This window comes from Populus alba, chromosome 13 (assembly GCF_005239225.2).
Source record: "Populus alba chromosome 13, ASM523922v2, whole genome shotgun sequence".
NCBI lineage: Eukaryota > Viridiplantae > Streptophyta > Magnoliopsida > Malpighiales > Salicaceae > Populus > Populus alba.
Window position 1 is genome coordinate 12,289,049 of NC_133296.1, and position 24,126 is coordinate 12,313,174.

The 24,126-nt window shown below is 29.7% G+C and overlaps 1 protein-coding gene across 1 annotated transcript; it reads right to left on the minus strand.

Moving 5' to 3' along the window:
• Positions 1 to 4,534: 4,534 nt before the first annotated feature.
• Positions 4,535 to 5,460, minus strand: LOC118035539 (uncharacterized). Its single transcript, XM_035041136.2, has one exon. The coding sequence runs from the start codon at positions 5,366 to 5,368 to the stop codon at positions 4,763 to 4,765; it is 606 nt and encodes a 201-aa protein (XP_034897027.1). The 5' UTR covers positions 5,369 to 5,460; the 3' UTR covers positions 4,535 to 4,762.
• Positions 5,461 to 24,126: the final 18,666 nt, after the last annotated feature.

The window sequence follows — 24,126 nt, forward strand, 5'->3', positions numbered from 1 at the left end:
TTTTATCAATATGCGTGAATTCCGAATGCATTAGCCCTTATATTTATAAAAAAAAAAATTGCTCCTTTTAACTATTATAATCTAATAATAATTCTACCTAACTAATTAAATAAGGATTATAATAAACTAGTTTAACTCAAGATCTTTATTTTTTCAAGTATTTTTATATTAACTAGATTTTATCTAACAATTATTCTTGGTTATGTATACGAAATTGTGACTTTTGTCAGAAGTAAAACAAATACAAATATTTAGACCTCTCAAGATTTATTGATTGATATTCAATTTTTAACACACACACTCTTTTCTCAACACACTTATTAGCATACACTTCTTATCAATTCAATTAAATTTTGAATGCATTGGCACTTATATTTATAGGGAGATTTCTCCTCTAATTATCCTAATAAAACTAGAAGAATAATTATCTAATTAATAACAAGGATTCTAATAAACTAGTCTAACATAATTTTTTTTTTTTATATAAAAGATTTCTAAATATTTTAGGATTTTATCTAACACTTTTGATAACTGATTATAATTCTAAATTACTATAAATTTAGATGACATTTTTTTTTTATCATTTTTACGTATAGATTGCATCCATGTCCCTTGTGACAACAGTCAAGAACTTAATTAATATGGTGTATTGAGCCTCAATGTCTATCTTCTTAGTTGTGTTAATTTTAGATAGAAGTATTGGCACTCATGAGAAGCCACATCCACCTCCCAAATTTCTTTTGAAGTAAAATTAATTTTATTCCTATAGTTTATATCTATTCAATTAGGTCCTAAACATTTTACTTATTACACCTTGGTCTATCTCTTTCACTTCATTTTTAATTTTACCCATGCTTGTTTCTCACGTTTAAAAAGATCCACGCACATTTAGCTTGCTAGGACCATGTTGGACTCTTGATGAAGAGTGAATGCATGCTTCAATTCCCAATACAAACACAATCGTTCTTCTCAAGCAACCGTGTTCAAAACGTTTCATTTTGCCATGGGTCCCCAAGCCATCGATGTTTCTCTCCACATTTATGCATGTTTAGTGAACCGTCGGTGGTGGCAAGGACGGCCGGCTTATTGCTTCGCTGCTGCCGGTCTTCAAATATATCGTGTCAAGTGCAGCTCTTTTATGTTCATGATGAAAAAAGAGAGCTCATTATGACAAACAAAATGATAATGTTTCTCACTGGGATACACTACCCGTATTTCTTATTCAAGATATTTAGGGTGAATCTTCCTCTGTTATTATTTAATTAATTGTTTGCAATATTATCCACTGAGTGATCACCCACCACACGAGATATCAGGTAAGAAGCACGATCTAGATCGTGGAGAGCATCTAATTATGGAGGGAATATGTTAAGTAGGAGTTCATATTCAAGATCAACTTGCAAAGAATGGAATTAAATTTAAAATAAGATTATTTTCTTTTCCATGTTGTAAAATAGAGAAATGAACCCAAAATCTTTTAGGAGAAGAAATTGGATCCAATGTCATTGCTAGCTATTGCAGCGGGTCTATATATGCAAGTGGGTCGGGTTACATCATGAAAGGTCCTTGTAATTTCTTAGAGCATAATTATCGATTGAGTTAAAAAGGCTCTTAGGCCAAAATCATTACTTTTATTTTATTTTTATAGAAATCGATATTTATTGAAAGAAAGCAGAACATGACCAGCAAGTGAAGGGCCATTCATAAAGTCTCCATATCTCTCTAAACTTTTCTTAACAAAAATCATTATTGCTGAGCACCAAATATATATTTTTAAGAATATAGAAATGAAATAAGTTGGAGAGTGGACAAGAAAGAAACACGAAGTACAGGCAGCATGTCCGTACAATAATGTCTTACTTCTGATATATATATATATATATATCGCAAATCCACCTATTAATTGTTAATTTAGATGTTTATTTAAAGAGTGCAAGGGATACAATATTGTGTTTTTCTTCTTCTTATTTATACATATAAAAAAAAATTTCCTCCTAATAAATATTTCTAGATTCAATTCATATTTTTTATTATTTTTTTATTAATATAGATACTATGTTAGTTTATATATACCTCATCTAATAATTAACTATCATTTTTATTATTTTATTTAGTATCATAGGAGGGAACAAAAGAGTTAGAAACTCGGTAAGGTTCTGTCTCAAGGAAAGAGTACAAGGAGCATGGGCATGGCTCACCCTCTAATAATTCACCAGTAGCAGGTTGCAACCAGCCAATTAGATGACGTTTATTTTTCAATTTTGACATGATGTGCTTCGTAAATTTAGTTGGCATAATTTTGGCAATACCAAAATATATAATATTAAGTAATCTTCATGTATTTAATAAAATACATTCATATTGGATTCGTTTTTATTTAACATTATAGCCTCGTGCATTTTTTTACTCGATTTGTCTTTACAAAGACCAGCAGCACGCCCTTACTTGCCTCTTCTTTCTTGACCTCTTTAATTATGGTTTAGGATACCTAGTTTTTCCACTCAGTTGAACAATGAGAATATGGGCCATGCATAGTCTACCCGTTGGACCGATTATTCATCATATCGCCGCTTCAATCATCACTCTCAGGGCATACTTCTGCTGAACTTTGTTTCTGAGACAGAGACCCTGAAGATCTACAGACAACCAGACAACTTGGAAATATTCGAAGTAATTTTGACAGCTCGGAGAAAAAGATTGTGGATGATGGAGCCTACGCAAGGAAGACTCCAGCAAGCTAGAAAGCGATAGAAATTAATCATCTTCTCGTCTAAGCCAATATTTTGGGATGGATTTTGCAGTAATGCGTTTAATAATAGGGTAGATTGCAACATCACAAGTTGTCATAAAAATTAAAAATCAAAGATACTAACATGTATAAGACCCCTCCATATTCAGAAAACATTACAAATTTGTCGATATTGTATCTAAAATGCCTTGCTAAAATGGTGTTTTGTCAAGTTTTCAGAAAACACTGATGCTGCCTGTGATTTTTATATATTTTACTCCATGGCGTTTTTCAGCTTCGCTCACTCAGACAGATTTTTTGATAAATGGGAATTGAGTTTTCATGTTATTAAATAGAAAGATTCACGAACCCTCTCTTGCCATTTGAGTAATATTTTTTCACGAGGGCACCAATTTTTTTTCTGTTTCAATACAATAACTTTCGATGCTGGATGTTCACGACAGTTAAATATGAGGATAGCTGGGGACATCAAGCCATTTGATTTTCGTGTATCTTTAAAAATAAACCATTGAGGAAAACATGTGTCTAAAATTGAATGGTTGGTTTGAAATTTGATCATGGAAAGTCAACTGGAATCATGGTGGTTTGGAAAAAATCTTTAGGCGATTAGTTTTGGGTCCCAAGAGACTGCCTCAATACAATGTTCTTAATTAAAAATTGCTCTCCCACCATAGTGTTTACTTCAAAACCAAAATTGCTAAAACTATGAGTTAGTTTGGGAATTCAACCACATTATCTAAAAATTTGACTTTTTTTAAAAAAATAATTTTTATATTTTTGGATTGCTTTGATGTACTAATATAAAAAATAATTATTAAAAAAAATATTATTTTAATATATTTTAAAGCAAACAAAACTACCACACTCTCAAACGAGTTTTATATACACGTATTACTTGGAATACATGGAACTACATGCCAAGCACTTAAAAACCACAAAATATACATGTTACAAATCATTAAGAGCCTGTTTGTTTTTGCATTTCACAAGTGTTTTTTTAATTATTTCTTTATTTTTATATATATTTTTTATGTTTTTAGATTATTTTGATATACTGATATCAAAAATAAATTGATAAAAAATTATTTTGATTTATTTTTAAATAAAACATATTTTAAAAAAACATTTGCTATTTTAACACCACCAAAAGGCTCTAAGTGCATCTTTGTGAGATAATTAGCTACATTTGAGCATTAATTGGATTTGGAGACTAATTTGGAGACGAAGGAGTTAAAACATTTGACCCAAGGTGCATTAAGCTAGGTCATGATCAAATGAGACAAGCTTTTAACTTTCTGGACTTATAGAAGGCTCCTCAGTCCATATTTTAGTATTTTGCAATCACCAATGAATCATATACATCCATAATTTACAAAACCAAAGTAAATAGTATTTTCCATGGAAGTGCTCTTACGGCCAACGAGCATCAAAATGAGTTTTAGGAATCTGGTTCTAGAACACTAGAGTACAAATCTTGTGAAAATACGAGCCAAGGAAGCTTCACATCATCCAACCGGACCCATCCCAATGCACACCAAGATACCAATAATATGTCAAATTAATAAAGCTAGAAATTAATAGAAATCCCTTCAAAGAAAGTCACATTAATAATGAAGTCGTCCCTCTCCTTCCGTGGTCCATTGTCTGGCCTCACATGGTGTTATGTAAGCTTCACTCCATGCCCTCTTAGTAATCACATGAAACACAGCAAACATGATATGTATAGTGCAATTATGTCTTGGTAACATAACAGAGCTTAAGTTAAAAGACATTTCAAACCATACATTAAACAAAACAAAGCAAGCTACCGGTCCATTCATATTCTTACAAGTTATATTGACGTATTACAACAACTAGTTTTTTGGGACAGAACATACACTAGTAGCCCTCACATGACCAAGAAAGCAAAGAAAAGCAAAGCAAAATGTAAATTCAGTAGTCTTAATCTTATAAGAACATGAACACATAGTCCAGAAGAACATCATCATGATCATGGAGAATGATCATACAAACTCAGCGAGAACGGCGACTAATTAGATCAAATGATGTCCTGCTTGATCTTGGAAGATATACTATTGAATCAGAAACATCACTAGTTTTTTTACAGGAAGTGTAGAGGCTTACAAGACCGAACCTGTCACTAATGCTCCTTGAAACCTTAGCACCGCCCCAGAAGTCACTGCCTTGATAATCATCATCATCATCCTTTGAACATCGAACTAATGCAGCAAAAAAGGGATCCCTTCGAAAACTTTCATTATTGTGTTTCTTTCGGATTCCAATTTCCTCGGAATTGATTCTTCTGGAGATTGATGCAGGGGCGGCAGGAGGCGGCAATGGGAGGACCTTTAATGTAGAGTCCTTTTTCTTGTGACTTTGCTTCTTAGGAATCCCAGGCAAATGTTCCCAAGAAAATGGAACACCGGAAAATTGAAGCGGGGTGGCCGGACTAAGGGGAGAATCATCAAGAAAACGCAAAGATGAGCATGATGAGAGTGATGAGGAGGAGGAAAAGGAAGCGGTTCGGCGAGAAGAAGCAGTTTTGGTGGCCGGAAATGAGGTGTCGCATTCTTTTGGGACATTTTGGGCACGGTCACTAAGAGCTGCTGAGGAACCCATAGCTTCAGAGAAAGAAAGAAGAGACACACTTTGTGTTGTTAGCTACTCTTCAACTTCTATTATTTTTTTCTTAATCAATTTTGCCACCCGCATTTTATATATACAAAGAGGGAAAAGGAGAAGTCTTGCAATTTGTTGTTTATTGCCATTATTTTTTAAACATAAATTTTTTGGAGATAATACAATTGATAAATAGAAAACGACCCTACAACATTGATGTCAAATGGTAGGGAAAGAAAAGGACAAGGGACAAAATGGGAAACTACATGTGGTGATGACATCACAAAACAGTCGCTTCCATTTCTTCTTCTTTTTCTTTACTTCTTTTTTCTCGCTATTTTATTTTATTTATTTATTCTTTGGAAGGGGCCAAATATATATATATCAAAAAAATAAAAATAAAATCACGGAGAGTACTTAAGATAATGCGGTATATTATCAAGAAAAAGAAGAATCCCAATGGTAACTAGGCCCGTGTTGCAAGCAATGGTTATATCTTATTCAAACGGATCCCAATTCCTCCAGATTTGTATAGAAAAGTGTTGTTATCCATTAACATCATTTTGGATCCTGGAAGTTATATATATTGCTTGCAAATGTAAATCTAGCTAGAATGAAGACAGTGATTGTGAAAAGCGTGAAGCAAGTAGTTTCTTTCCCCTGTTGTGTTGACACCACGCTTACAATATAATAGCTTGATTTCTTATAGGTTTAAATATATGTCAAAATTATTTGAGAGTTAATAAATATAAAGTTATTAATGACATCTTATTCAATAGATTAAATATTTAGATTGAAATTATTTAAAAAAAAAATAGTTGTAACTTGATATACATGTAACATGGCACTCTTTATTTTGAAGCAATTAGTTGTATCTTGATGTACATATTTGAAAGAAAGCATTCTCATAGACGTTCTCATAAGTATGCGACCCATGTTATAATACATATACAATTAATTGACCTGCGTGAAAATTTTAGTTTGAAAAATCACCTATGTCTATAATTATATAGAGAACAAACATAATTTAATATGGACTAACATACTTCATGCTTTAATGTTAAATCATAATATTATTGATGAAATAATATTAATTACACTGGGAAATCGATCACTAAAAGGTTAAGTCAAATTATTAATGACTTTATAATATTTGGCAATCATGACACATTGCTAGATAATACACCTGATCTTTAAATATAAATTAATCAATTATTGAATTAATAATAAATTAAATTGTTTAATTTATTTAATAAGAATTATATCATATTTGGATCAACATATTAAGAATATAATGGTCACACACATTAAAAACAATTAGTTAGGAATTAAACTAGGATGATTTAATTAAGTATGACTTGATTAAAATATATTTTAAAAATTAAGAACTACAATATAATTAATATAGAGATTATATTTGTACACCTAGAAAAATCAAATAAGGAATTGATTGAGTTAATTTCTAAAATTACCATGGAATAATATATGGATATTATTGAGGGGCGAATTGATTTTTGTCAATTTAAATGGTTTTTTTCAGATTTTTCTATAAATAGTAAGCTATGCCTTTTATTTCAAAGTGATTGTTTGTTATACAGAAAAACTACGTAAGTTAGAGTATAAAGAGCTAGCACTTTAGAGTGGATTATCGTTGTAGGCTTAACAATTGGACAACTTGTGATTTGCGATAACTCAGTTTTTAAAGAATTATTCAAAACTGAAGAAGATTAGATTATTAGGTAATATATTTCTAAACAATTCTAGGTCTATCTAATGAGATCCTAGGGATTCCTGAATAATTTTCTTTTTATTGTTTCTAGTGTGTGTGATACATTTAAGAACCCAAGATTGCTACTACTTTTATTCCATGGCTTGAGTCCTTTTGTGTTTGCTCCATTTTCTGCCCTACTCCAAATGTAACATCATGATGAACTAGTATGAGCTAACATGCTAGATGGCTGGAATATTTCTCATTTCACTTGATATTTAACCTTTTTTTTTTGTTTTTTTGCAGGGAAAAAAAGAGAGAAAAAAACATAAAACTAAGCTCTAATATGAGCTACACCAAACTAGTTTGAAAATACTAAGTTCAATATTTATCTAGAAAATAAAAATGTGTATAAAAACTTAAAAAGGAAAACTTAAAAGTAACTAAAACACTAAAAAATAAATAAGGAATTCGATTACAAATAGTATATTCCAATAAAATCTAGAAGTACGGGGAATGACTTAATTAAAAGTTCATATAAGAAATTCAAAAGTGGTTAAATCCTACAAGTATATGGTAAACAACAGTTTGGAAAACCTAAACTTGGGCATTTTGAAATGAAATGTTAATGGTTTTGCTTTGGAAAAGCTAGATATTTCAAGCATTGAAGGTGTCTTCAGAGATCATGAAAGAAGGTTCCTTTGCATTTTCTCTATGTTTATAGGTATTAAGAAGTCTAATAATGTTAAAGGGTTGGCAATCTAAATGATTATGGCGACTAATATTACTTATTCTCTTATAAATAAAGTTTATTAGGTTATCAAAACTCATTTAATGAGTGCAATTAAATGGATTAGGGGTTAAGTAGAGGACAAGTCATAAAGAATGTTTTATCTTATATCTAGCACCATGTCTAGTAGTAAACTTAGTTCTATAACTTTTAACCGTGTAAATAGAAAGGAGAATGTAGTAGTTGACTTGCTAAGTAAAACCTAAGTAGACAAAATGAACTTCTTACTTGGATATTGATGAATTTGTTAACAAATTTCATATAGAATAAAGGCTTTTAATGATTATATCATAGGTTGATGGAGTGATTAGGCTTGGGGTCCATGAGCTTTCTTGCAAAGAAAGTTCCTTGTTAGAACATGAGACCATTTGATGCTTAAGTTAGTAAGTGTGGGAGGCATGTAGTATGTATATGAAGAGAAATGTGTTGAGAAAAAGCTTTTGTGTAACATCAGAATGACTTTTATGGCCTAGAATTGACTTAGACCTTTATGGCTTAGCCTTGTACTTGTATGACATAGAGCTTGTATGTTGCATGGCTTAGGATTTGTATGGACTATAACTTGTATAGAATGACCTTGAACTTGTATGACATGAAGTTTATATATTGCATGGACTAGGATTTGTATGGCCTAGAGCTTGCTTTGATTGTAGAAAATGATGTCATGGTTGATGTGACATGCCTGTATTGGTGGAAATATAGGTGATGTCATTGGCTAATGTTGTTTTGTTATTGTATTAGTAGAGATGTTGGTAACGATATTTTTTGTGTCATAAATTGAGATGGTGTAAAAAATATGGTGTTGCCCTATATAAAAAGTATCCTTAAAAAAGTATCTTATATAGAAAAGTTTGTGTGCACAAAGAATTTTATGTGTGCTGCACAATCATGGGAAATGATAAAAATATATAGAGGTTTATGCCAATATAGTCTAGGTTGGTAAGGAAGAAAATTGAGGGAAGGGGGGGGACGAAGGAAAAGAAGAGAAAGAGGAGAGAAAACTCTAATTGTTTATGCTATACAAAACAACTGGTTTCATTTTCAAAAACATTTATGTGCTATCATTTACTCACCCAATTCTCTTAAACAATTATATTTGGAAGACATATCTAGCAAAGCGTATGGGAAAATAAAATGCTTATTATTTTGTGTTGTGTTATTATTGTTTATGGAGTTTTGTTTATGTGTTTGTAGGAGAAATGAGTGTTTACCTAAAACAAATGTTGACCTATGGGTCACATATTAATATTTATAATATCTTGTATTCTGATGATAATAATTAAATGGAAAATAAACCATTGATATGATTGAATAAGATTAAGTTTAAACAACTTTTATATGAAGATCACATCAACAAGCATATAAAATTGAATGAAAAAAAAAAAATCATCAATAAGTTCAAAATGCAAAGCAAGTGAAGGCTTAGCTATTAAAGATTCATTTTAGAGCTTATTGTTAAATCTGTATATCTTACTCAATAGCAAACTAAAATGAATTCACATACTTCACATTGCATACATAAATAGGATTGATATACATATAATCGGTTGAAGTTTCACCTAGTTTGAAACTGTTAAAACTAGTTTTTAAGCTGAATCAGTCAACCATTTAGGCATACCATGTGAACTGGTCAACCGTTGTTCATTTGTGATGAACACCTGAGAATTTTATAGGAACTGGTTGACGGAAATGATATGGTCATATATATATATATATAACATAATTAGTAGAACATCTAATTCACCCCTTTTAGGTGTTAACGATTCCTAAATATAGAAGTGAGTATATCGATGGTGATAAAAAGTTTTTTTTTATGGATGCTAAAGCTATGAACACTTTGTGTTGTTTCTTTGAGTATAAATGATTTTAATTGAATATCATCTTGTAAAAATATTAGGGATATATGACATGTTTTAGAAACAACTCATGAAGGTACTAATCGAGTTAAATAATCCAAAATTGATATACTTGTATATCAATATGAGTCATTCAAAATGCTTCCAAATGAATCCATAACTAGTATGTTTACTAGAATGACAACTATCACTAATAGTTTGGATGTTATTGGTAGGATTTATACTAATATTAATATTGTGAGCAAAATTCTTAGGTCCTTACCAAAGTCTTGAGAAGCAAAGATGATGGCAATCCGGGAAGCTAAGGATCTCACCAAACTTCTAATTAAAGAGTTTATCGATTCACTAATAACTCATGAAATCATCATGGAAAAGTAAGAACTATATGAGAAGCCAAAGAAGAATTTGGCATTAAAAACCATACACCATATTGATGATGACGATGATGAAATGGAGGAGGACATTACACTTATAACAAGACAATTATGAAATTTCCTAATAAAGAAGTAAAGGAATAAAAAGTTCTTAAACTTTAAGAAGGATGGAACTAAGAAAAAAATCTAACAATGAGGCATTTAGATGCTACAAGTGTAATAAGACGAGATACATTAAGGTTGATTGCCCTTTCCTTCAAAACAAGAAGAAAAATCGCCTTCACAAATGAGCAATGAAAGTAATATGAAGTGATGACTCAGACTCTAGCTTAAGTAATGATAAAGAGCATGTTGCAAACACATGTTTCATGGCAATTAAAAGCGATAATGAGGTACTTTCTTTGGATGATGAGTCTGACCTCTCTTATTATAAACTACATGATGTCCATGAATCATTGTACAATGAATTTAAAAAGCCATGTCATAAATATAATTCATTAAAAAAAAGTCATGCATGTTTACTTGTTGAAAAAGATGTATTAGAAAAGAAAGCATGCATTATTATTGATAGTGACAAGGTTAACCAACTTGAAAAGAAAAATAAAGCTTTAGAAGAAAAAAATGGACAAGTTGAATACCATATTAGCAAAGTTCACTCAAGGTTCTAAGATTTTAGATAAGATACTTGCTAGTCAAAAATTTGTATTCAACAAAAGAATTCTAAGGTATTAACCCAAAAAAGAACAAAAAATATTTGAAGAACTACTTTGTTAAAGCCAATAATCATATGATCAAAACCAAACATGTCATTATTGTAGAAGTATTAGTAATTTGATTTACACATGTCCTATGAAGAAGGAAAAAATTGGTAACATGACCTGGGTTCCAAAAGGAACTACCACTAACCAAAAAGGACCAAGAAGATATGGTTACTAAAAAACTCATCTTTTTTTATGTGTGTAGAAATCAAAGGAATAGAGGGATTGATTCTTACATAGTACTTGCTCAAGACACTTGACCAAAGATGATTTATTGTTTTCAAACATAACCAAGATCAATGATGGAAAAGTCAAATTTGGAGACACTCAAAAGTAAATATCATTGGAGTTGGCAATATTGAAGGTAAGTCTTCTCCTCTAATAGAAAAAATATTTATTATAAATAATCTAAAACATAATTTGCTAAGTATTAGTCAATTATGAGATAAAGGGTACAACATCATGTTTGACCATGTATGTTGCTTAATCCTTGAAAATGATAAATTTTTATTTATGGGTAATAGAAAAGGAAATGTTTAGAAGATTAAAATTGATACATGCATGAGGATAAAAAGTTGCCTCGTTACTAGTATTAATGATAGTTTTCTTTAGCATAAAAGAGTAGGTCATATAAGCTTGGACATTCTTTCTAAACTTATCAAAAATGAGCTTGTTAAAGGACTCCCTCATATTGCATTAAAAAAGAACAAGTTATGTGATGTTTGCTAAATTGGTAAATAAGTTTAAATATCTTTCAAGAGCAAAAATCACATTTCTACCAAAAGACCTTTATAATTGATATAATTAGATCTATTTGGACCAACTAGAGCTAGAAACATAAGCGTTAATAAATATGTTTTTGTGATTATAGATGACTTTGCAAGATATATATGGGTTTTGTTTTTAAAATCGAACGATGAAAATATTTAATAAATTGTAAAGTTTTTTAAGAAAGTTGAAATTGAAAAGGTTTTTCAATCATAAACATAAGAAGTGATTATAATGGTGAATTTATATGAGATTTGTTTGAGATGTTTTGTGAAGAGAAAGGACACCACTATAATTTTTCAACTCTTAGATCTCCCCCAAAATAAGGTTGTGGAAATGAAAAATCAATCTATTCAAGAAATTGACAATGAACAATATTAAATAAATTTAATACCTCTAAATGTTTTTTGGGTGGAAGCCATACGCACTTCTTGTTATGTTTTAAATCATGTTATCTTGAGACCGGATTTGAAAAAGACTTATTATGAGCTTTAGAGATGAAGAAACCCCAATATCTTATATTTCAAAGCTTTTGGTTTAAAATATTTCATTCTTAACACTAAGGATAACTTAGACAAGTTTGATTCAAAATCCAATGTTGGTATTTTTCTTAGATATTCCTCTTTTAGCAAAGCTTATAAAGTTTATAACAATAGAACACTTTGTCTTGAAGAATCCATGTATATTGCCTTTGAGAAAACTCAAAATGATAAAATTGATGAGATTATAAATGACATAAATGAAAGTGTTCAACATTTTAAGTCTTAATAATAAGACACCTGTGAAGGACAACAATGAAGAAATGAATAAGGATCAACCAAGCTCGAGTTATCAACAAGAAATGGTAATTAACTCTTTTATGCCACCAAAAAAAGATAAGTTATGTAAGCTCTCATCCTCCCGAGTTAATTATTGGTAATCCATTTAAAGAAACTAAAACTAAAGCATCTCTTAGGAATATCAATCAATATTATGCATTTGTTTCGCATATAGAGCCCAAATCCTGTTTAAAAGCCAGAAAAAAAAATACAAATTAGATTTTAGCCATGCAAGATGAGCTAAACCAATTTTAAATGAATGATATTTAGGAACTAGTTCCTAGACCAAAACATCAATCCATTATAAGAACAAAATGGGGTTTTAGGAATAAAGTTGACAAACATAGGACCATAACAAGAAATAAAGCTAGACTAGTCGTAAAAAAGGTTCTAATCAAGAAGAAAGTATTGATTATGAAGAAACCTTTGCACCCATGTTTAGACTAGAATCTATAAAAATACTTTTACATTTTGCATGTCGTGCTAATTTTATATTTTTTTTATCATAGAAAAGTATATGTCAAAAAACTTTAACTTTTCCTAATCATGTTTTTAAACTTAAAAAGGCTTTATATAGTTTAAAACAAGCACCAAGAGTATGACATGATAGATTAAAGACTTTTTTTATTGAAAATAGTTTCTACATTGGCAAAATTGACACCACCTTTTTCACAAAGAGAAAAGGTAAAGACATCTTGATTGTACAAATATAAAATGATGATATTATTCGGTACTACTAATGCATCTCTTTGTAAGGAATTTTCAAAATGCATACAAGATGAGTTTAAAACAAGCATAATGGGAAATTAAATTTCTTCCTTGGATTGCAAATCAAACAAAGGATGACATCTTCATAAACTCAATAATCTACAAATCAATAAGCCGACACACCCATGAGAACATCAACAAAGCTTGATATGGATGAAAACGATAAAAATATAGACATCACCAAATATCAAGGTATGATTGGTTGATTTTTATATTTAACCGCTAGTAGACTCGATACTATGTTTAATGTTTGTCTATATGCATGTTTTCAAGCATGTTCAAAAAAATCCCACGTTAATGCCGTAAAATGTATTTTTCGATACTTGCATGGTACAATTGACTTAGGGTTATGGTATTCGAAAGGATGCAAGCTGAATTTAATTAGCTATTCGGATGTGGATTTTACTGGATGTAAAATTGATAGAAAAAGTATTAGTAGAACATGCCACTTTCTAGGATCATCATTATTATCTTGGGCTAACATAAAACAAAACTTAGTAGTCCTATCAATAACTGAAGTGAAATATATTGGGGCAGGTAGTTGTGCTCAGAATTTATGGATGAAACAAACCTTAAGACTTTGAACTTAATTTTGATCATGTTCCTATTATGTGTGATAACACAAGTGCTATAATTCTATATGAAACCCTATACAACACTCACGTACAAAGCATATTGAAGTGAAACATCACTTCCTAAAAGATCACATATTGAAAAGTGATATTATACTTGAGTTTGTTAGCACAAAACATTAACTTACAAATATTTTTACAAAGCCATTAGGTATGGATTGTTTTTGCAAAATACGGAGGAATCTAGGTTTTGTACAATGAAAAAAGTATAACTTATTAGGGTAACCTTTGACACAGCCTTTAGGTAACCTAACAATCAATCTTTCTATTTTTTTTTTCAAGGTGTGGAATTCCTTAATGTCATGCCTATGATCACAATGAAAAAAGTAAAACTTATTAGGGTTCTATATATTCATATTGTTTTTCATATGAGAATATTACACAAATTATTTTTCTTTGATGGCATCTAACACCTTAGCAAGTATGGTGGTTAGAGGCATGGTTAAGAGTTCAAGGAAAGTCAGGTGATAATGAATATATCCATTGGTGCTTCTCTTAATGTTTTGGTGGGAGATTAATGATGTTGTGAGAATTCTACTATCTATAAATAAGGAAGTCCATATCTAGTGACACTTACTTTCATATTTGAATATGGTTCTATTTTGTTTCTCGATGAAGAAATTCCTGTCAGGTAGAGTATACATGTGTTTCCATGATGAGTAGTTGTAAACTCCACTAATCAGGGCCTCAATAGCAATAGGTTCGAGTAAATTCTCCATTTTAATCATTTTTGTGTTAAAATCTTTAGATATATGTCCTCATTTCTTCATCATTTCATTATGTAAAGGCAAAGAGCAAAGTTGTTCTCTTTTTAGCTTGAATGCTTATACTGAAATGAGTTATGATTTTAACATAAAAGTTGTGAAGGTTAAGGATGGAGTTAGGTTTAAGGTTGTGATACTATACCCTAGTAGACCCATAAAACATTGTAGGGAGAATTTTACACATACCGTCACTCTTTTATGTTACAAGATCTAAGATGCTTCTAACATTTTATATATGCTTTCTAGGGTCTATAAGAATATCATAGTTATTCAAGTTGGCCTTTACGGAAACATGATCTTCGAAGAGATAAGTGTGTAAAACTCGATGACATGGTAAAGAGTTTCCAACCTATTGAGAATGGTGTGATTTCTTATTATTAGAAGCTGGTGTGATATCGTGTTTAAGTCTTCTATGATGAAGAGCATGTGATTGAGACTCGGAAGAAGATTGATGGTAATAAACACACTTATGGCTAAAGCTTATTAAGGAGTGTTTTTATAATAACTTCTTTGTAAAGTTAGAGTATCATTTCTACTTTGCACGTTATTTTATCATGTGTCCTTCAAGAAACTGGAGTTGTCTTTACACATTTGATGCATGTAATGTTGTGTGTTGTATTTCATATCAATGGAATGAAAGAGTATAAAATTGTTATTGTATAGCTAGAATAGCATTGTTGAGCACTTGCACTTGATGAAAGAGTGGATAGAAATTCGAAAGAGTTTTTATAATTGAAGATCTGTTATCATTTCTTGTAAAGTTAGAATAGTGTTGTTAAATACTTGCACTTAATGAGAGAGTTGATAGAAATACGATGGAGTTTTTATAGTGGAGAGATTAGTTATTCTTCTTTGTCTTGCTTAAGTTTTTCATTTTAATATAATTCTTAACTTGCTTTAAAATTTATATCTTACAAAGAAAAAAATATATAAATAATATATCTAGTTAAAAGCATTATGTAGGCTAAGATAAATAAGAAATATAATAATAGAAAAAATTACAAAAATTCAAAATGATTATTTTTAAATTTAATAATAATACCAAAAAATTCTTAAGATTTAGATTTTTTTTTTTTTTTTTACATTTAAAATAATTTGGATCCCTCGTAGCAGATAATACAAACTAATTTAACCCAAAAAAAACCTTTAAATGGAAATAGAAAACGAAAAGAAAGTAAAAACAAGAAAAAGAGACTTGTGTTCTTATCCAACATATGACATCGAAACACCTGCAACAAAACCTCAAGTTCATGTGATATATGCCCCTGTTAACTACTACTCACATGTGAGGGTGGGTCCCCGTAGCATTACGTTTCCAATTTTTTGTCTAACACAGCGATCTGATCCTCTTTCCTCCCTTGAATTCACCAAAGGTTTGTCAATTCTTCGGCAAAATCATCCCATGTTGGCAATAGAATGATTTTTACAAACATTTCTTCAATGACAATAATTTCTACCCGCATTCACGAGCTAAATCACTGTTGTTTTTTTTTTTTTTTTCCTTTTAATAAAGACTTAAATCGCTATCGTTACTAATACAAATTAATATACTATATAATTTCGTTGTTTTTTCTTCACAAAGAACTCATAATTACGTCTAATTTGTCTTTTCGATGCTAATGATCTTCCATTGAAAATTTTTAATGTGCTTATTTAGGATGCGTTTGGGAACGCAGTGCAAACCACGTTCCTAACAAATTTGAATTTTTTTTTATTAAAATTTAATGTGGTTTGTACTTTTTGGATCGTTTTGATATACTAATGTTAAAAATGATTTTTAAAAAATAAAAAAATATTATTAGCATGCATTTCGGCACGAAAAGTTATTTGAAAAGCAACTGCTACCACACTGTCAAAACACGCTCTTAACAGTGTGGTTGTGGTTATTTTTTAATTAATTTTTTGTACTAAAATATATATTAATGATTTTTTTTTATTTTTTAAAAATTATTTTTGACATCAGCACATTAAAATGATTATAAAATACTAAAAATATATTAATTTGAAGTTAATAAAAAATAAATTAAATTTTTTAAAAAATATTTTTAAAACACATAAACAAACATGTTTTTAAATTTTTTTTTTTTTTTTGGAATGAAGCCCTTAAAAAACAAAGAATTCTTGGGTAAACAAGGATAATGATACCGGGTGGCCATATAATCCAAGAAAATGGCCGGATTTGTAAGAATTGTGAGTATAATATTTGGACACTTGCACTCGACAACGTAGCAAAAACCCACATCACAATCTAATCAGCAGCAAAAGCAGTCACGAGGAAAGTAACTAGATAGTGGGGCTTCTTGTTCTCAGCCATGTTTCCATGCCTCGTGAATTCATCACCCTTGTAATTAATTGGACTAGGAGAAAACAAGGGAAATTCAGAGCAATATATTATTAAGCAATTTAATTCTTTAATATCTTATTTCTCCCATCTAATTTAAATTATTAAATTTAAAATCAATTATAAGATTTAAAACATGATTCAAATGGTTAGATTATAACAAAATCTAGGTCAATTTTGTCTTGAACGAAGGCCCATGAAACTTTATCTATTCCAGTAGGCTTTTAAGTGATAGACCAAATTATGGAGTGTGGATATGATGCATCGATCCGTCCATGAAAGAGACAAATCGGGCTTTGAGTCCATTTCTTCGATATATTTAAGGAGGCTTTTAAGTGATCTCTCTTCGGCCCAGACAGGGTTATCAATTGTATAGAGAGTTCTTAGCACACAAATGATGCCTACACTGGCTCTTTAAGTTGCAATTTGTTTCATTGCAGGTCGAATAATAAAGAGAATATTATTTTTTATGTATTTTTTTATATAAAAAAATATCAATAATAAATTAAAAAGTTTATATGTGTGTTTAATTAAATAAATAAATAATTATTTATTTAACCGAAACAAATCATGAAACCTGGTTTCTAAACAACCAAAGTTAACCAGCCAAACTTGTGATCTTGTTGATAAATTAAATTGAGTTTAACAATTTTTTTATATAATTTTTTTTTATTTATAATAGATGCTTGTAAAATTAAGAACCAATTAAATATTACGGTGTTTGTTTTAAAATCGCGATAAATTTACAAATATCAAATCAAAATAAATTAAATTATCAAATTAAAAATTAATAAAATATTAAAAAATAAAAATAAAAAAAAATTTAATAAAGATCCACTTAGTAAGGATGAAATGAAGAAACAAACTAGTGAAAATAAAAGAAGTCCAGGGCGCCATAATTGATGATATTGATTATAATGAAGAAGGTATGAAATTTATATTACAAAAATAATTCTTGCCGATAAGAAATGAAAATTAACAATCTCAATTCGTGATGTTTCGATATAATATTTTACTTCTCATATCTATATTTTTTCCTTGCATTAGAGATTTCATTTAATATTTAATTGTCTGGTATAACAAATTAATTAGATATAATACATGATATTAATAGAAAATACAATCTCAAGATATTTAAGTTTAAGGCAATTTGCTGGAAAATTATAAAGGTTATGGATTTAACATGAGAACAAGTACTCTTACTATATATGAAGAAACACTTGTGGGAATGAGGAAAATGTTTTATTGGATTTGAACTGTTTTGTTTGAAGAATTTATTGTTAAATATTCTTTTTTTATTATTTGTTTAAAAGGCGTGCTTGTTGCTTCTATTATCGTAGTATTTTATTCGAGGATTTGTTTAAAAGAAGATTAATACAAGTTCCCAGGGCATATACAAGCAATTTGTAGAGATTACAAGGAGCTTGCAGGTGGCTGTTGTGCTCAGGGTTGAAAAGCCTAGCTGTTTTATGATCGTTTTTTTAAGTATTTTTTATTTTTTAAAAAAATTAATATTAATATATTAAAATAATATAAAAATATCAAAAATATATTAATTTAAAAAAAAATTAAATATTTTTAAAACACTTTTAAAATACAGCACAAAACACTAGTGTTAGAAATGATAGCTTTTCTTGCTGTTACTAGTTTATGTTGACGATTAACACTGGATATGAGATAACGTGTAGGCTTGTGATTAATTTTGATCTATACAAGATATTTATCGCCTCCATATATTGCAATGATTTCAAGAAATCAGTGCTGATATTATATATATGTTGTCAACATAAGAGTTTTAACATTTGTCCGGTGCACACTATTGTTCAGGTCAGGCTGAAAATTTATTAGATTTAAAATTATTATGAATTTATACTGATTTATGTTTAATTTTTATTAAATAAATAGAAATAATAAGATTCAAATTCGTGACCATTTGATCATTAAAATTCTAATATCATGTTAAATAACCATCTCAATCCAATAACTTAAACTGTTAAATGAGATCCCAATATATGATTTATATTATTCTCTAACAAGTTTACCTTATGTAAGATACTCTTATGTTGATAATATCTTCCATTTAACATAATTAGTCTTTGGCTTTAAATCTCTGAAAACTAGTTAGAGTTTACTAGTGACTATAATACTAAATGACCACTCATCTTTTTATTTTTATCTTATTTTCTAAACATAAAAAAAAAAATCTTTTATTTTTATAGGCATGCTAATATTGGTTGTGACACTAGTTATTTTTATTAACTATCATTGCTATGTATGAAAAGAAATTAAACAAGAATCTTAATCATTATGCGTATTCAAATCTTCCTACTTTATACTAAATTGTGATTACCCATCTTAAATATAAATTTAATTTTAGGAAAATTGGATAAGAACTTTTCTTTTCTAATCTTTTTTGTTAAGGTGTTATTAAATAAAAGATATATGATAATGACAATGAATAAGATAACCATAAAAAATAATAACCCCTAACTAAAACTATTCAAAATTCACTTATATTTTCTTTTTTTCTTCATTTTGAACTCCATATGATGGCTAAATTTATCATCCAACCTTAGACATCATATTATTATATACTGTAACGTATATAACTTAACAAGACTTGAATAACATAAAAAATACATAAATGTGTTCAATAGAAGAGATAAAAATAAAGACATGTCTTTTTTGTCTTTATTATTTTTAGTCTTTTCTATCAAGAAACATTAACTAAATATCATCTTAAAAAAATGTAATTGTTTATTAAGAAATTGTACATTATCTAAAGTTATATAAACATTGAACAAGAACACTATAAGTGCGTTTGTCTACATGATATCGTTCATAATTTTAAGAAAACACACTGATATAATCATTTGGTTATAATTTATCAAAAAAAAAAATCAAAAGCATAGGTCCTACCATTTATATGAAGCAGGACCTTGATTATTAGAAAGTATCATGTTCTCTTCTTGTTTGGTAAATTGTTTTGTTACCAACCTTAACAACATTACGAGTGCCCTCTTTAAACTCAACATAACCTTGAAATATTCTTGCCTTCATTACTTTTAGTGTTGATTAAAGAATTCGACTGACAAATTAGTTGTCATGTAATTTCAATAAAAGAATATATGCTAAGGAAAAAGTTAACATAAAAATAAGAAACAATATCCGAAAAGATATATATATATATATATATATATATTTTGCCTTGATATAGAAATTTTTTTTTACGAATGAATTATATGATGGGATTGTTGCAAGTTTAACGACACAATTATAAAATATTGTTCTAATATGTTTAGATCTATTTGCAAAAATTTATTGGTTGTAATGTTACTTGTATTTAACTGTTCATTAATATTATGAATAAAGTCCTTTTAGGTAATTATATCATAACATAAAATTGAACTATAATTTTTAACCAAACACATTAAATAATATTTTGTTCAACATCAATTTCAATTACAGTTGTAACCAAATATATATTTTTTCAAACTAACTTTAATTAACAATATTTTTTATAAAATTATTTTTTTTAAATTATAATTATAACAGTTATTACAATACCAAACAAACAATCATAACAAAAGCAACAACCTCCTCTTGCATCCATTACACTATGTTGACTTAAACAATTTCCAAATGACGTAATTATGGTACAAACAGTGTTATGAATGGATGTTACCACTCCTTCAAATCCTTCCATAACTCATAGTATCCATCAATGTACAGCATTTTTCCTTCTTTTGGATGCAAATATCATATCCAACAATTCGCCGGAATCTGACTATAGGCAGCGTGGTATCCTTGAACTTTACAATAATATGTTTGTTTTTATATTTTAAAAATATTTTAAAAAAATTTAATTTTTTTTATTTTTTTATTAACTTCAAATTAATTTATTTTTAATATTTTCAAATTATTTTGATGTGTTGATGTAAAAAATAATATTAAAAAAATAAAAAAAATTAATAATATATATTTTAACATGAAAAATTATTTAAAAAATAACTATAATAACATATTAAAAAAAACCTTAACAAAAACCCTAAATGGGCCACTGTCTATCAAATTTAATAAAGTATGTGTGGATCCGGTGGTCCAATAAGAGATAAACAGGATTTCCTCTCCATGCCGACTGATCTTACACCTTAACTACTGTGCCCACGCGCTGTCACGCGTCACCAAAGTGCAGATGCATAGGTCTTTTCTTTTTCCTCGAGGCCGAAGTGGAGAGGTATGGTGGTGGAAGAGATTGAGTGGGGAGCACGTGCCGTTGCATTGTCTGCTTGACACGCGTAAAGTAGGACCCACATTGCCACTGAGAAGGGGAAGTCTAACGTAGAGGGACCACCACTAAATTTGTACGTGACAGCCCATTTAGGGAAGGGAAAAACAGCGACAGTTGAGGGTTACGCTGACCAAGATCATCCGGGCAAAATGGATACATTAACGTCATGGGCAATAATAAATCTCGACTTGTTACGTTGCACCGTTTGGCAGTGAGGTTTTACCTGTGTTTTGTCTAAATTAATTTTTTTTTTGTTAAAATTGAGTTCGGTTTGTACTTTTTGGATCGTTTTAATGTGCTGATGTTAAAATTGATTTTTAAAAAAATAAAAAAATATCATTGGCATGTATTTCGGTACGAAAAAATATTTGAAAAGTAACCGCTACCACACTACCAAACAGAAAAAATCTTGAAAGGCAAAAGGCGAAGTGTCGTTCATGATAATGGAGGCCGAAAAGCCGGTGAAGTGTCGTTTCGTATGTTCACGTAATTAGAATTTTTATCATTAGTATTAAACCAATGCATTGAAATTCACGTTGCTAGAATATTGGAAATATATTTCAAATCAATTCACCTTTTAATTTTAATTGTTTTATTTTACAACAAGAACGTGTGATTTGATTCTTTTTCTTACAACTGAACTAAGAAGCCTTCTTTTCAAATTCACGTCATTTGAAAATAAATTTTTCTTTAAAAAAGTGAATCAGCAGTGCAGTTCTTCTAGTTGAAAATCTGGGAAAAAAAGGAAAATGCACGCCTGACCAGTTTACTCCAAAACAGAAAATCCCAATCCTCTCCGTTGATTTTATACAGTAACAGTTGAAAACAAGGAGGGAAGCTGTTGTATATTACTTACAGCAAGTTTGATTAAGTTCTAAGTTTAGTCCAGCAGAGACGAACAATAGTACAGTGTTCAATCCCACCGTCGCTTCTCGGCAAGAATTTTGGACTGAGTTCCAATGGAGAGTTGCTGCATATGGGGTCGTCATCGACATCTTGTTCAATCCCACCGTCGCTCCGCGGGCTTCTCTCATCATCTCACTCAACGTGTTCATGTGATGGCTGCAAAAAATGATACTCGTAAATGTAATAACAGAAGAAGAAGAAGAATTTGCTGCACTTATGAAGACCCCCATCAAGAAACCACCACAAGCTTCATACTTTGGTTTTGTGAGACTTTTATCGAGAACATAATAGACAACGTAAACCTAGCTAGAACATCGTTGCCGGAATTTGAGTGAGAAATCCAAAATGATCTAAGATAGATTAAATTTGTTCCACTCATTAATTATCATATATTTGCTTACCACGACAGAATATTATGCCAGTGTTCATGCTTAATGTTTGTTGCCATTTTATTTTCTACAAAATCACTTATGGATTCATGTCATTGGTTAGCTTATGATCAGGGATTTGATGTTCATTGGCAAATTAAAATGTTGATGGAATATTCACGTTCAAAAAAGTTACTGATCAATGTTCATTGACAAATCTGTCAGTATAATAATTATCAACGATGTTTCTTTTGCTAACTCCATCAACGAGTCTAAAAATTTAACAATTTTCTATAATTCTCTAACAAAATTAATTTGGATATCTCTGATGGTATCACCAATGGAATATCAATTTCCATCGGAAATATTGTTGATATTTCTTTAATTTTTTTTTTGCATGTTTATTTGTAATAATCCCAATTGTATTTTTTAAAACTTAAAATTACAACTACAACAAATAACAAATTGAAAACAAATTACAATATTATTTTAATAGCTAATATCAATATTCCATACAAATATCTTAATCACATCACAAAAACTCCTAACAAGATGGAGCTGGAGGGGGAAGGAGAGGAAAAAAATCCTGAACCAAGTGGTCTAGAATGTTTAGGAGGGGAAGAATGTTACATCGCTATGTATGCATGGATTTGCTCCCATTTCTTCCCATTGTTTTCTTCCAGCTCGGTCTTCAGAATAGACAATCATTCCTCAACTTGTTCTTAGATTATCTGCTAAATAGCTGGTGATGGCTGGTTGGGACTGAATTATGGTGTGTTTATAGTCAAAACACTATTGCCCTCTCTCATATCATGGGTTGTAATCATACATATATCGTAAACTCAGTTCATATCATGTCCACTAATTGCTCTAATCATAACTTAAGATCAAAAGGAGGATAGGTTGAAGTTTCTTCTTCATGCTTCGTAACCATATTAGCATTATATGTTTCTTAAAAAAAAAAAAAAAGGGTCAACATCCAAAATTCATATCTATCCAAAAAAATTAATAAGAATATTATAACTATCCAAAAACACTTACAATTAACATTTTGTCTTTGCTGTCAATAAACCATTGCTCTCATTTCTACCTATCCTCCTTTTTTACATGTATTTCCACATATAACTCTATCATAGATAGTTCACGCCTAAGTTATGAAGCCTATAAAATAAATTATTTTTTAAGAAGTCTCACAAATAAAAACTAAATTAACATTTGAAGAAAAACAATTATTAATATAAAAAGAGATCTTATTAGACGCTTTGTATAGTTGACAAAAAAAAAAAAAATTGATCCTCCAGTGTCTTTGTTTATGGAATCATAAGTTTCTTTGCTTATGTTATGTGACTCGAGTTGTGACCACCTTTTGAAATCATCTAACGCCAAAAATTCTTGAAAATTTTCCAAATTAAACTCCTTGACATGGCTCGGTCTATGTCATAACACATCATCAGACTATGCTCTACCTAACCTGATTTACAAAATTGTTAAACAGAAATTAGGTAATTAAAAAAAAAAATTTATAATAATATAACAATTTTGGCTTGAAACTTACCTAATTGTATTGTGGTTATCCTTCACTTTCCTGACCAGCCTCTTGTTTGCCTTGTCCCACT